This window comes from Eptatretus burgeri, chromosome 11 (assembly GCF_056783735.1).
Source record: "Eptatretus burgeri isolate ZD-2024b chromosome 11, Ebu_testis_v1, whole genome shotgun sequence".
Lineage (NCBI taxonomy): Eukaryota > Metazoa > Chordata > Myxini > Myxiniformes > Myxinidae > Eptatretus > Eptatretus burgeri.
In genome coordinates this window covers 26,268,920-26,284,329 of record NC_140971.1, presented here as the reverse complement: position 1 = coordinate 26,284,329, position 15,410 = coordinate 26,268,920, and the positions used below count along the sequence as shown (strand labels likewise).

At 48.2% G+C, this 15,410-nt stretch overlaps 1 protein-coding gene across 3 annotated transcripts in view; it reads left to right on the top strand.

The window, feature by feature from the left end:
• CIART (circadian associated repressor of transcription) overlaps window positions 1–15,410 on the top strand; it is a 65,381-nt gene that overhangs the window by 34,588 nt on the left and 15,383 nt on the right. For all 3 annotated transcript variants that reach the window (XM_085845648.1, XM_085845647.1, XM_085845649.1), the window contains exon 3: window positions 7,509–7,584. In XM_085845648.1, coding sequence (XP_085701774.1) covers window positions 7,509–7,584 — 76 coding nt within the window. The remainder of the gene's footprint in view (window positions 1–7,508; window positions 7,585–15,410) is intronic.

Sequence of the window (15,410 nt, the reverse complement as noted above, 5' to 3'; positions counted from 1 at the left end):
AAGTAACCGGCCCAGCGAGCCTTCACTTCGGACTCCTCTCTCAAGAGCCCACCACCCTCTGCTCCAACTGCAGTGCACAGAGGGACGGGCTAAGAGGAACGCAATGCGTGAATTCCCCTGGTAGCAGGAGGAGAATCACTCGACCACAGGTGACTTTCTACGTCCTCACAGATTCCTCACACATGGGCCTCCTTGTCCACCCTCAGTTTTACACATACAGTTTTACGCCTCAACTCCCTGAACAGCACAGCTCTGCCATTAATCCTGGCCCTGCGACTCTGCTCAATGGTATCCAGTGTCCCTTGAGAAATTCTTCTTCTCCCTATGGTAACATCAAGGATGGTGGTCTTGAAGGCACTCCTCAACTCTTTAGGATTCCCCAAAGCACCCCTCCAAATCCCCACTCAGCTGTTCACAAACTCCTCAGCTACTCTCTCTTTCTTGATCTTTCCAACATCCAGCCGAGGCTGGGATGATACCTTTCTCCCGGATTTAACTTAAGCTGCAACTGCAGAGTTGCTACCACAAGCCTGTGGTCCTTTACTGAGGAATTGAGCACTCCAGTAGACCCTGCAGTTCTGGATCGTACTCCAGTGACCATCAACGAGCAGATGGTCAATCTCATTTGCCTCACCACCAGCGTTTGCCTTACAAGTCAAGTGATGAACCTGTGGGCGCTGAAACGATGAACCAGCCACCCTAAGTCCATGACTTCTTGCAAAGTCAAGGAACTTTGTGCTATTCTGGTTCACAGTTCCAGACCCATGGGGACCAACACATCTCATAACCATCCCTATCAGTTCCAGTCGATGCATTGAAATCCCCCAACACTGGAAGAGTATCTCGCCTGGGGCACTGATCCACCAAAGAATTGAGCATACAATGCATCCTTCATTGTGAGATCACTCGCCTCAGTCGAAGCATATACAGAGACCAGGGAAACGACACCCAAGGAGTGACGAATCCTTCGTCTCATACGCTCGTTGACCGGTGTTACCTCAATTATCATTGCAGTCAGCTTCTTGGACACAGCAACCGGAACTCCTTCGGCATGGTAACCAGCAGAGCATCCAGACCAATAGCGGGTGTAACCATCTGCCATTATCTCACCATTATCCGGTCTCCGAACCTCAGAGTAGAGTACTGCAATAACATTTTACCAGATGAACTCGGCTTGTGCCTGACTCATTGTCGAGAAGCGTTTTAATTGTGTGAGCATCATGTTCACATTTTATTCAGCAGGTGTCAGATGGGACAAAGCATTTTTATGGTGCAACTCGTGAGAGGGGGAGGGAATCATCTTCTGGAGCTCACCATAGATTCCGTGAAGCGGTTTAATTACCTATGCACTTATCTGTGCTGATGTTTTTCATTTTAACTGTGTACCTCGTGGGAGAGGAGTGATACATCTTCAGCAGCTCATCATAGATGCAGTGAATTGTCCTTTTAGTGGAATGGTGGAACAAGCTGTGCTGCTGGGTTACATCTTGCCTGGTAGAAGATTTTCTGTTAGAACTCTTATGTTCGTGGTTTATGGAAGATGAGTTTTTGTGTACAGTACTGTATTGTATGTGCATACAGCTTGCTTGTAACATGCCTGGTGGAAGATATGTTTTAGAACTGTTTTATGTGCACAGCTCATGGAAGTTTCTTTTTTCGTCCGCGAATGCTCGAAGCACAGGGCCGTGAATGTCGAAGGAGATCCCATTTTGTAAATGACGACTCCGCAGTGTCTGCGAATAGCAGAGTCCAACAGTATGTCAAATTGATAATGTAATTGTTCTATCGATAGTCCAATTGCCTTTTTGACATGAGATGCATAGAAGACCAGATTGAAAGTTTCCTCATGCAATAATTGTTCAGCACGTTCAACGTTCAGCACCCTTAAGTTTTTAGAGGTGGCACGAGGCTTCTGAGCAAATGTGAAGTAATGTTTCCGAGACACCAGTATGTGGGTCATTCAAAAAAAAAAAACTCGCTGATTACATTCTTTAACAATCCATTAAAATGCAACATCTGTCAGAAAATGAGAGTAATCAAATCATTGGAAACTTTCAAGCAAGATCTTCAATTTGCTTTGTTGCAAGGCTCCTTAAATTAAGGAGGTTAACTGTTTAACTTTATGATCTTAGATGTTATCGAGCCACTGGACCGGGCATAGTGGCGTGCGCCTGTAATCCGGCTACTCGGAGGCTTGGGTTGGAGGATCGCTTGAGGACGGGAGCTCTTTGCTGGGCTGTGCTATGAGAGGGTGTATGGCAGCCCGGAATCATGGCGAAACCCAATCCTTATCCCTGTGTCATAAGAAGCGACCAGGGTTGAGTCAGGAAGGGCACCCGGCGTAAAACCTATGCCAAATCAGGATGCGGATCATCACAGATGATCCGCTGTGGCGACCCCTAAACGGGAGCAGCCGAAAGACGAACAACAACATGTTATCGAGCCACTAGATCAACCAGATGTATGCCAAGAAATGGATGTACCAGGATAACTATTCCCGCTCAGTGCCGATGACATTTGCATGGCTCATCTCAACAATGTCTTTTAAACTGCCCAAAGTACTGCAAACACATTCCCTGGACCTCGCAGGACAAGTGTCAACACCATCTTGAGGCATCTCCGTGATACAAGGATCTGTGCTCATAATGTTTAGCTTCCAAAGCACACTTGCTATGGTAAAATCAGCATATCCAATGGACATGGAGGCAATGGGAAAATTGTTATTTTCAGTGACAAATCCAGGTTTCTCCTTGAAAGGCATGATGGTTGTGCATGACGCACGTGTCTCCAGAAGACTCGATGAGTGATGTGCCCCGGTCGGTCTCTGTCCAAGAAGCTGAAAATTTTCATACTAAACTTTATCCGTATCCATGGCAATCTGACGTCTCATCGATACATTAACGAGATCTTCAAGCAGCACGTGTTGCCTACCCTTCAGCAACAAGGTCCAGCAATTCTCATTGTTCATGACGAAGCTCTTGCTCACATGGACATTCGAACAAGGAGCATTCTTGTTCATGTCATAACACCCTGCCCTTCCATCTCGCCAAATTTAAATCCCATTGTTGCATTCGAGCCTTGCCGAGAGTCACATTACTGTACCCTTGGTGAGCGAGAACTGGAGCTTATTCAGGTGTGCAATGCCATTCGCCATGCTCAAATTTGAGTGCTGATAGTCATTGCCACAGTGCAATACAGTGATTGCTGCCGGAGGTGGACATCTTGACATTGTTACTTCCACATTGGATCCCTATGTGGAAACATTCATTACAACTCAGCATTACGTGATTAGGTCACAATGAAATGGACATGTAATTATTACTTGACGAAATCTACGATTTTGTCAAGTATGTTGGCCGGTTCAGTTTGTTTGTGTGTGTGTACGTCTCGCTCTACAGGTCGCATTTCGAGTCGGAATGTCATGCACCTTCACCAATGGACTTATTGGCCACCATAATAGAACCCTATAACTTTTGGCATGTCAAGGTCAAAGGTCAAGGTCACAGTGAGGTCAAACATCCAAAAAAAACCTCTAGAACGGAAGAAGCTACCAATGTCAAATTACACCACGTGATTCAGGAGGCTGATGGCTAGTGCTGATTAGATTTTGGTCAAAGTCGGTCAAAGGTCAAGGTCACAGTGAGGTCAAACATCCAAAACATGATAACTCAAGAACAGAAGAAGCTACCAATGTCAAATTACACCACGTGATTCAGGAGGGTGATGGCGAGGGCTGATTAGATTTTGGTCAAAATCGGTCAAAGGTCAAGGTCACGGTGAGGTCAAACATCCAAAACATTCGATTTTTGATGGTTTGGTACAGAATCATCGTAGAAACTTCTAATCTGGTTTGCCTCGCTACCTTCTCCAGAGAGCTTTTATTCGACAAGGTCAGAGGTCAACTTGACGATTTCGTAAGTACCAGTCTATGACTGCTTATTACTTGACGAAATCTACGATTTTGTCAAGTATGTTGGTCGGTTCACTTTGTGAGTTTGTTTGTGTGTACGTCTCGCTCTACAGGTCGCATTTCGAGTCGGAATGTCATGGAACTTCACCAATGGACTTATTGGCCACCAGAATAGAACCCTTACCTATAACTTTGGCATGTCAAGGTCAGGAAAAGTTCCTGAAAATCACGAAAATCCGTATCTTTTAGCATGGGCTGATTTTCAAAAATTCATTTCTCCGCCAAATCTTAACGGATTCCTTTCAAATTTGAAACACGGACGTAGGAGGGGAGTATCTTTGACTGGATTAAAAATTGGTCACATCCGTTACGGATTACGGAGGTGACAGGTATTTTAATTTAACATGGTAAGTGCTATCTACGGTTTTTCATGGTAGTCATGATCACTTATGAATCATAATGCCACCAAATATTCAGAAAAACAAAAACTATTTTAGACCCTAAATCTATTGTTGACCCTAAAAACTATGTTTAACCACAAAAATACCTATAACACTGAACAACAAAAATTTTTTACTGGAGATGTGTAAAGTGATTTAGACTAATTTGGGTACGCTGATTTCAAAAATCATAACCGTTTTGCTGTATCACGTCAGGATTTTCAGTAACAGAAATATTCCCATTGCCTAGAAGTCAGGATTTCAATGAAATTTACAAAAATTCATTTATTCATTTATTTCATCATGAATGCTTCAAAATTATAGAAATTACAGAAAAACTCCACTAGAATGTAATTAAAAATGCTTTAGGCATTTGGCTTTGCGTTTGTGCTGCTCTGTGTCAGTTTCACGATGCAGGAACCAGCAGAAATCGCCCATCATGTTCGGGTTGTGCCGCCCTTGGTAACGCGTCTCCATGAGTGAAATCTCTTGGTGGAATCGCTCGCCGTGCTCGTCCGAGACTGCTCCCAAGTTGTCAGGGAAGAAGTTCAGGTGCTGGTGTAGGAAATGGATTTTCAGGGACATCCTGGAGCCAAGTTTCCTGAATGACTCCAGCAGCTGCTGCACTATTTCTTCATGGTTGTCCGCGCACTCGTTCCCCAAGAAGTTGTCCGTCACAGCTTTGAAGCTCCTCCACGCTGCCAGCTCTTTGGGGTTTAGAGTTGTCGGAAAAGTTTCGTCCTTCATAATCTGTCGGATTTGCTGTCCAACAAAGACACCAGCCTTGATCTTGGCCTCCGACAAGGTGTTGCCAAACTTTTCCTTGAAGTATAAAAACCCACGCCCATTCAGATCCATTGCCCGTACAAAACTTTTCATCAAGCCGAGCTTTATGTGGAGTGGTGGAAGGAAAACCTTGGCTGGGTCGACAAGGGCGACATGCTTCACGTTGTGTCGACCAGGTACATGCTCCTTTCGCTCTTCCCAATCTTTCTTCGTCCAGTGATTCTTGTCGTCTCTGCTATCCCAGAGACAAAGGAAGCACATGTATTTCGTGTAGCCTGACTGCAGCCCTAACAACAGCGCCACCACTTTCAAGTCTCCGCAGATGTGCCAGTTGAAGTCATTGTACTTGATGGAATCAAGCAGCTGCCGCATAGTCTCATAGGTCTCTGTCATGCCGAACGCGTGAGCCAGTGGGACTGATGGTTTCTCGTTGCCATTGTGGAGCAAAACAGCCTTCAAGCTGTTCTTCCCCGAGTCGATGAAGAGGCGCCAGTCTGCAGGATCGTGATCACACCCAAGTTCTTTCAACAGACCGTTGATGTCACTGCAGAATGTCATCGTGTCTTCCATCTCAAAGAACTCAGCCATGTCTCTGTGACGTGCTCTGAACAAGGATATCTTGGTGTTAGGTTCCAGTAGATTCCACTGCTGCAGCCTTGATCCAAGCAGCTCTGCCTTCGCCTTTGACAGCGAGAGATCTCTTACAAGATCATTTAAGTCTCCCTGGTTCAGAAGGTGTGGTTCTTGAGTGTCGGGTTCAAAAGGTTCATCATCACCATCCTCTTCACCACTGCTTACAGCTATGTTCTGATAAGCTGGAGGTTTTGGAACGGGGTTCTCGTCATCATGAGGCACAGGTTTACGAGCAGAGACGCAGTCAGCGTACTTGATGTGACCTTTATTCTTCTTGTTGAAGCCGGCGATGCTTGTGCAGCAGAAATAACAATCATCATGATGATTCTGCGGCTCACGCCATATCATGGGCACTGCAAATGGCATGCTCGCGCGCTTGCCCACCAACCACTGAGTCAAGGTTGTGTGACTTGTGCAGCAGATGTGTGGTGCCCAGCTCTGTTCTTGGTCCCCCACCTTACACCCGAAGTAGTGAAAGTAGGCGGCCTTCATTTTCACTGCTGTAGATATACTTCGCTGTTGATCTTTTTTGGTATACCGACCACAGACATAACAGAAGTTGTCAGGATGATTGGTACAGGAACGCCTACTCATCTTTATCTGAAAGAAAGAAATAACACAAGTTAACAACAATTGTACGAAATAGACATGTTAAAGACATATGTAAATTTCATTGAAATCCTGACTTCTAGGCAATGGGAATATTTCTGTTCTTGAAAATCCTGACGTGATACAGCAAAACGGTTATGATTTTTGAAATCAGCGTACCCAAATTAGTCTTAATCACTTTACACATCTCCAGTAAAAAAATGTTTTTGAAATTTGTTGTTCAGTGTAATCGCTCAATATTCTCGATGGTACGCTATCTTGTTGAATTTCGTCAAGTCCTGGCCCTATGGGCCATTTTATTAATTATACCTGTCGGAGGTCTGCACCTCATCGGTGTCCCAAGATCTCCCATAAATATACCGCACGAACAACAATCACATGTTTGGATTTTCTTTTTGTTTGTTCTTTTTATGGTGAAGGGTGTAAATTGAAAACTTTACTATCTCATCATTCTGCGCTGCTTTATGGGAAACTGATGATGTGCAATCATTCCACCACATGTTAAGGCAATCTGTTGGGAATCAGAAATGCTCAACATCGTACGTGGTGTGCACCACACTTTATATTCTGCCAACTTACCTTGGCTGTGATGCAAGGACCCACGGAACATATTTCCTGTGATGACGAGGACTGTGTTTGAGGAACTTTTTCAACATGGTATTGCTTGTTCCACCTTTTGAATCGAGTTTCTCAATGCTTTTTTGTTGGCCAAGGAGGTGAGCGTAGTACCACGTTATACTCAAAGCACAAAGTCGAGCCTCTTTCAAAGGAAAGTTGAAGTTGCTCGATCATTGTTTATTTCAGTTAGACGCAAAATAATTTGTGGACTGGTTTGATATGACTTGTTGGAAGTTGTTTTGTTGTTGTTGTTGTTGTTGACAAAGGACATTCATAATATTGTTCGATAAATCTTTCAAATGAAAGTAACAAAGCATAGTTTGGTCACTGTGTACAGAAGAGCCATTATGACTGCGAAGGATGATTGTAATCTTGTGCTTTTAAATTCGCAATGCACTTTCGTAAGGTAATCTGTACTTGATGCTTTACACGGTCGGTGTGTGTTATTCAAGGAATTTCAATCTTCTGGTATCGGTGCACTTTTCATGTATATTTTTGATCTGTTCCTACAGTACAAATACCTGCAGAAATTCATTGGGCCCCTAACAGCAATCCTACATGGCCTGCAGAGTGGCAGATATCGAAAAGGTGAGCGCCAGTTGATGCAATATGGTGATGACGGTGATGTAAACTGCCATCATGGTGCTTTGTGGGATGGGAGGCACAGCAGGCATGGATTCACAATTTGGGATTGTGGGGTTATGGTCCGTGTGCCCCCTTCCACACCATGCTTTTAAATTTTTATTAAAACTGTTCAATTAATGCCTTGCTTTTTGTGAAATTCTGCATTCTCTGGAAAAGTTAAGAATCTGTGCACCCAATGATACAATGAGGCTAAACTGTTTGGGAAGGATGGAGGGAGTCCCCCACGCTCTTTATTTGGCAAGAACTCTACGTACCATATAAAGTGAGCATGTGGTAAACTGCAATGAGGTTCCCATATTTTTATTAACTATCTATTTTACGAGAAACATCCACTCCATTTGGGGGCATTGGCAAGCCGTCTTTCCCCATACCTCCCACCTCGCAAACGAGCTTGGGGGTTTACCCTGGGTACTTGATCGGGCAAAAAATCTTGTCTCCAGTCCCCTCCCCCATCACAGGGTTGGGGGGGGGGTCCTTGTGACCATGACGTGATGCTGGTGGGTACTACCAATATGTGTGCAAAATTTGGTGATCAGGCCAGCTCTGTGGTTTATTTATTTATTGTTTTGGGGGGTGAGGGGGGGGGTTTTTGGTTTTCAGATGTACGTACATTATCTGTCAGAGTGAACCTACCCCACCAAATCGGGTGTTTTGCATTGGTTACCATACCTGGTTTGTGGTCACAAATACACGATTGTGGAATGCCGTCCTGGGGAAGCTCGTACCAAAGGTGAAGCCATGGTCAGCGACTCCACTGCCATTTATTTGTGACCAGTAAATCTCAGTTTCTCATGTGTGCCCACAGTAGCCTCGAGCATTTGAGGTGATGTCCACATGTGCAGCATGACGTTACGTCATGCTGTTGCTCTCATTTGGTCGGAAGAGCCATTCATTGGTTTTATTTTTATTCCCGACTGCATTCCACCTCCGGTTTGGTGTGTAGCAGGACAAGACAGTATTGGGTGGCAGCCCATTGTTGCTCACAGGTTGTGTAGTTTTGGCTGTTGTAAGACATGACCTGTGCTTTACTGTTCCACAGTCAGGTGGTGTTTTGCATATACCTATTATATAGTATACTAGCAGGTAATCCGGTTCCACAGGGTTATTGTACGAAGGGAATTGATTCCCAATAGAGTGTGAAATCTTTAAGGAGTTTGACAGGAATGTTTGTTAATAGCACAATGGCGGGGACCCATGGAAATTACGCATAATATGAAATGCAAGATAATCCTCAACACCTTTCTTCTACAAGTCTGCATCCTCCCTCCCTCACAAGGATTGACGGACTGATCGGCGACCTCAAGCCAGTATGGAAGGTGTCACTGGTTTCCAGTTGTTCATTATTTTCGTTTCCCCTCCCCTGCCCCACCCCTTTCCCCCAATTATTTGGCGTATTAAGACAATGCAAGGCTGTGTGATACCAAGAGTCTTCCCTCGCCAAAGGTGAGGTCACAACGTTCCAGGATTCTGCGTGCAGTATCACTTCACTTCCGATCACATTACAAATAATAATATAATAAAAAACCCCCTTTCGATCATTACCAGCTTGCCACGTCACATTTCGTCACATTCAAATTGCCACCTATGCATTTGTAAGGAGTCTGAGGTTCCGTTTGTTGGATAATTTGTTTCCAAAATAAGTTTACTCGGTGATGTAGATGTCAAAAAAGAAATTATTTGTCTTTTGCTACGATTTTCCTTTAACAGCATGTTATTAACTGTTAAGACTGCTAAGGTTTCTCAGTAAAGTAAGTTGATTGAAAGGTAATTATACTGTACGTTGATAGAATTGATCTCATAGTTTGTGTGATTGTGTGTATATATATATATACATATATATATACATATATATATATATACATATATATATACATATATATATATATATACATATATATATACATATATATATATATATACATATATATATATATATGTATATATATATGTATATATATATATATGTATATATATATGTATATATATATATATATATATGTATATATATATGTATATATATATATATATATGTATATATATATGTATATATATATATATATATATATATATATATATATATATATATATATATATATATATATATATATATATATATATATATATATATATATATATATTGTTGCGGTATTCGCGCCCGCCGGCGTGCTGACGGCCACGTAACTCGAATCGCGGCACGTCGCCCACCGGACGGACAATCCAGTCGTGACCCTCTCGGACTAACGCCGGGAACCAGTCACGGGTGGACCTTTCGGTCTCACCGCGATCGAGCCAATCAGCCCCCGCGTGGGATAGGGTTGCTCGCCAAATTCGACCTACCTAAGTACCCACGCGGAGGGTAGACCGGGCGATCGCACCTCGCCGCAGGTCGACTTCGGACACGGGCCACTTAAGCGACCCGTTCCGTACTATCAGAATAACCGAGCGGTGTTATCGTCGACCTCGACGGTTCGATTAATTATCGGGCGTATTCAGCCCACTACCAACCCTTTACGTGAAGCAAGATGAGGATTCAATGGGAGAAATGATGAAGCGAAGCGGGAAACAGTTCAACACAAAGCACATTTATTCGCGGCACACGGGAAGCACACATTCAATTCCACCAAAAGCACACAGAAAAGACACAATTCAATTTACACAAAAAGCAAATGCAAAAGCGAAAACACAATGCAGAGCTAATACCGACTACCGAGCACACGGCAACACTTATACAATTCTACTTCACAGACGGCGCCGACAACACATACCCAAAACCAAGGAAAGAATACCCTCAAGGATGAGGCGGGCCTGAGGCCGAGACCGGGTCGCGCCTACCCGTCTGGTGATGAGACGCGGAGCGGCGATGGCGCCCCAACCCCGCGGGCCTCGCGGGCAGTGTCTGGTAGGGGGTGGGAAAGGGGCCCCCTTGGTCGCACTATCTCAGCGCGGGGGGAAACAGGAGGGGGTTGCTGATGCTCGGGGTATAGAGGATCTTTATTATCCCTGGTGTGCGTCTCCACCTCGGCCAGGTCGCGCTGTCGGCCTCCCTCGGGTGCAGCTCCCTGCACGACGCGAGCACCCCCTCGTCTGGTGTCGCCGCCTTTCCACAGCTCGTCCCTCCGTTCCGACTCCAACGCACACGACGAGCAGCTCCACCGCCCGCGAAGTCTTGACCCTCTGCTTCCGACTCTCCTACTCTCCGCCTCTGGACTCTCCGACTCTCCACTCTGGACTCTCCGACTCTCCACTCTGGACTCTCCGACTCTCCACTCTGGACTCTCCGACTCTCCACTCTGGACTCTCCGACTCCCCCGACTGACGAACACGGTCCTTTTATCCCCCCGTAGCTTCGCCTTTGACCCCCTCCCTTTGACCTTTCACCTCGCTCCCCATTGGCCCGAGAAAAAGTGGGCGTGAAGGCTTTTTGATCCACAAATTTGCATATATCGATCGTCCTGGAGGCGGGGCCAAATCGCCCCTCGCTCACCGATTGGACGGCAAAAAGGGGGCGTGTGTCGTTTTTGATCCGTTTTTGAAGCACAAAATCCGTGATTTTGTACATGCTGTTCGACGCGCGCCCTGCACGAGTCCAACACCGGTACCCACAGCGGGGCAAGAACGGTGGCGATGCTATGGTTGCGAGGTGTGACGTGAAGGTCGTGGCGGTTGTGGTGAAGCGGCGTTGTGGTTGGTGGTTGATGTTGTGGTTGTGGTGGTAATCATGGCGGTTGGTCCAAAATAAAGATAGTAAAAGAAAAACGGCTATCCTGAAGAGTCGCAGCTCGCATAAATGACATGTATTCCCACTAGACAACGGGTTCGGGCCTAACTACACATGTACTTACCGAGATACCTCACCTAAGGGACCTGAATGGTGGTTTGCGAATTTGGTAACCACAACACTACCCCCTCCCCTTTTTACAGACTCGTCCCGAGTCGTCAAATTTTCGTGTGCCATCATGTGTAGTTTTCCCCTAGTACATTTTACCTACGGATCCCTGAGTGCGACATTCATGGTATTCGTGTCCCCAAAATAAATAACCTGAGGGCTGCGTAACTATCTAAACAAACTCACTCACACGGACGACTTAAATAAAATTGCCGGCGCTAGGACAGACATGCCGGGGGCGCACTCATATGTACAGTACATCTTAACCTTAACTTACAAATTTTACACTAAACCATGGCCCAGGATCATTGAACTTTGCAAAAGAAAAGCAGTTAGCAGGGAGCCAGGCTGCTCGCATGCAGTCTCTGGCTCAAAACAATGCAGGTGACAGGGAACGTGGATGGCTGCTCACACGCAGTCCAAGGCCTTCCCTTTTGAACTGAACGCAGTGAACCACAACGGTGCATGGGCTGCACAAACGCAGTCTCCGTGCCAGCTCAAGTGGCACACGCAATGAGCACAACAAATGGATGGATGAACACAAACACGGTGCACGGGCCGCCACTGCAGGCCCGTGTTGTAGCTGCCAACAGGGCAGTTCTCGCAGCTTGCAAACTGTTGCCTTGCGGATCCTGGCGCACATGGAAATGAACAGGGGGGGGGCAAAGCAAAAATTGAACGGGGCTGGTGAACGTGGGCAGTGGGCATGGCATGGCAAAGGCAGCAGGCAAACACAGCCCGCAGAAGAAGGCTGCTGCAGGCAAACACAGCCGGCAGATGAACTGGCCGGCACAGGCCTTGACGCAAAACACGGCCAGCCGATGAAGCTGGCCAGCCTTTGCCGTTCAGTGGAGGTTGGTGGAGGGGGTGCGGTGGTGCTGGCCACTCGGAAGGCGGGCTCGGACCTACCTACCTGTCTCCCTCCCTGTCTCCTATCGCCTTTGCCTGTCACTGTACATACCCACTCCCTTAATTTGTCAAACCCCAATTTAGCCCCAACTTATTTTTTTGTTGTTTTTATTTTTACTCTCCCACTATAAATCGTCCCCTAACCCCCTTTATCGTCCTTGTTCGGCTAACCTATCCTGTCACCTAGCCTACTCCCAACCCCTACGTTCCCTTCCCGGAGGGGAACAAGGGAGAGCTAACGTCCTGTGCCGAGGCCCAACGAAGCCTCAGAATGGCCTCCCCAGAGTTCAGCGATCTATAACCAAAGTGGGTCCAGCGGCCCACAACGACAGCGGGGGGATGGATGGTGCGGAGGGGTACATCTCCTAATCTACCCTAACCATTTAACTGTTAAACTACCCCGGGGCTTTCAACAAGCGCCTCTCGCTTAAACTATTGGTTCTAACAACCCAGATTCCCGTCGCCTGTGTTGGTGTCCTCACAATTTCGGGCCTCGCCCCCCAATTTTCTCTCCGTGCCCTCACACGGTCTCATGGCTGGGACACGTGGCTCCCTTTGGCAGGCACGACCCTCTGCCGAATCTCCCGCTATGGCACCCCCGGGCACTACACTGCCTCCGAGCCTACCAGCTCCCTAACACCGGGGAGTGCCCCCATGGCACCTCCCTGAAACGCACACGTGGCAGGCCGGCCTCCCGGGCCCCTTTCCGAGGGTCACCCGTGCCCACAACACTGCCCACGCGGCTAATGGCGCCCCGGGCCCCCGCACCAAGCAGGCGCACCCGTGCCCACTACTCTATCCCGGCCCCCCATGGGCCCATGGCCTACCGCGGCCGACTAGCCTGGTGCCCGGGGTACCCACTCAGCGATACTCACCTTTCGCAGCCACGCTCCCAAGCCCGTCAACAGGGCTCCTGCACCCCTCCAAATGGGTCTCGAGCCTACTTTCCCACCAACAACAAAACGACCTCCATTTTTCAATTTGACTAACCCAGCTAACTCACTTTACTCTGACCCCGGGGTCCCTTGAGCGGGAGTCACTCCTCCCCCCAATCACTCATCGCACCATGCATTCCCCATTCACTCCATACACACAGACCCGCTGGCCTCACTCACTCACCATGTACTCACCTCACAACTCTCCTACTCTTCAACACACTCACCGCTGAACTCTGCCATCCTTCTAACTACCTCCCCTAACTAACTCGTGCTCCCACGTCGTCCCTTAAACTAAAGCACGTTCCATTTAACACTACGTAGCTAAACTACGTCCCCTCTACACATTCATAAGTCTGTCCATGTCTCCAAATAATTCATTTTATTTCCCAACCTAAATCTGGCTACAATCCCTCTAACTAATCCATTCCACGGACTCCATGAGGACTTACCCCTGCCCCATGAAGTCGGTCTAACTAAGCTAACCCTTCCCCCTAACTAGTTTCCATCCTGTGCCCCGGTCAAGGGGGTCTTTCACCCCTTGCCCAGGAATCCTGTGCACCCGAAAGTGAGGCTTGTTTTTTTATTTTTTTTTTCATGCGCAGCACCTGCGCGGCAACTCAGAGCTCGCGCACTTTGCACCTGGCCGTGACGTCATGCAGCTGCACGTGTACCTCGTCCCTCCTTGGACGGTACCATCCGGCAGAGATACCCCTCCTGCCGGATTCCAACCACACGTGCAGCCATGACGTCACCGTGCGCATAAAAAAAAAACACAAGCCCCACGTCTCGAGGGGTTCCCCACGCGAACACATGTGCTTTGCCCGTTGGAGCTTAACACACACGATCGCGTGGAGAACCCGTCCGGTCCAAATCCATTTACCTGCCTAAACTTTGTCCGTCCGCGGGATCGGCAAATCCACCGCGTGCGTTTCCGGACCGGGACTTCACTCTCGCAAGCGAGCACGTGGCGGTCTCGTGTGTTGCACAGCACGAACCGCGTGCTCACTGCTGGGTGAACCCGGCACGGTCCCCGAAACAACTACAGCCGCTACTCGGCTTTCTCTCCTCTGTCGCCGTCTCCGTCGCCATTCCACACACGCATACCTGCGTGTTACGACGCACACAGTCCACTCCATCACATTCACACCGGGAGACGCGGCTGCGTGCTCCCGCATGCCAACCGACATCTCCCTCACATACCGCTCTCTCACACACACGGTCTCCCTTGCACACAGCGACCTTGCACACGGCCGTTCACTCACGCGTGCGGGGGCACTCACCCGCGGTGCCTCACTCGCACTCCGTGCCTCATCCACACACGCGGGGGCACTCACCCGCGGTGCCTCATCCACACACCGTGCCTCACTCATACACGCGGGGGAACTCAACCGCTGTGCCTCATCCACACACCGTGCCTCACTCACACACGCGGGGGCACTCACCCGCGGTGCCTCATCCACACACCGTGCCTCACTCATACACGCGGGGGAACTCAACCGCTGTTCCTCATCCACACACCGTCCCTCACTCACACACGCGAGGACACTCACCCGCGGTGCCTCACTCACACACGCGGGGGCACTCAACCGCGGTGCCTCATCCACACTGGCCGTTTCACTCACACCCACGGCCTCTTCCACACACGATGCCTCATCCACACACGGCGTGCTGGGAAGCACGTACTCCGGCACCATCGCCACCACACCACTCACACACGGGGTCGCTTCCACACACGGGGACGCACTCACACCTTGCACCACACACACAGGGACAACCACACTGGGGATTTGTGTCCCCACAAGGGTCTCCGGGGCCTCTATACCCCCCAAGCTCTCCGTGCACCTGTCCACAGCACTCCTCCCCTCAACCTCGCAAAGCACGACCGAACTCACCTGGTCGTGACTCACCTCAAGGGGGCATACTCCCTCCCCTCGTTCCTGGAGGAGGCCATCCAGGTGCTCGCACTGGGTCTCTACCCAGTCCGCCAGCTCACCCCCATTATCCTCCACTACCTCCGTGTGTGCGTCACTTACCCC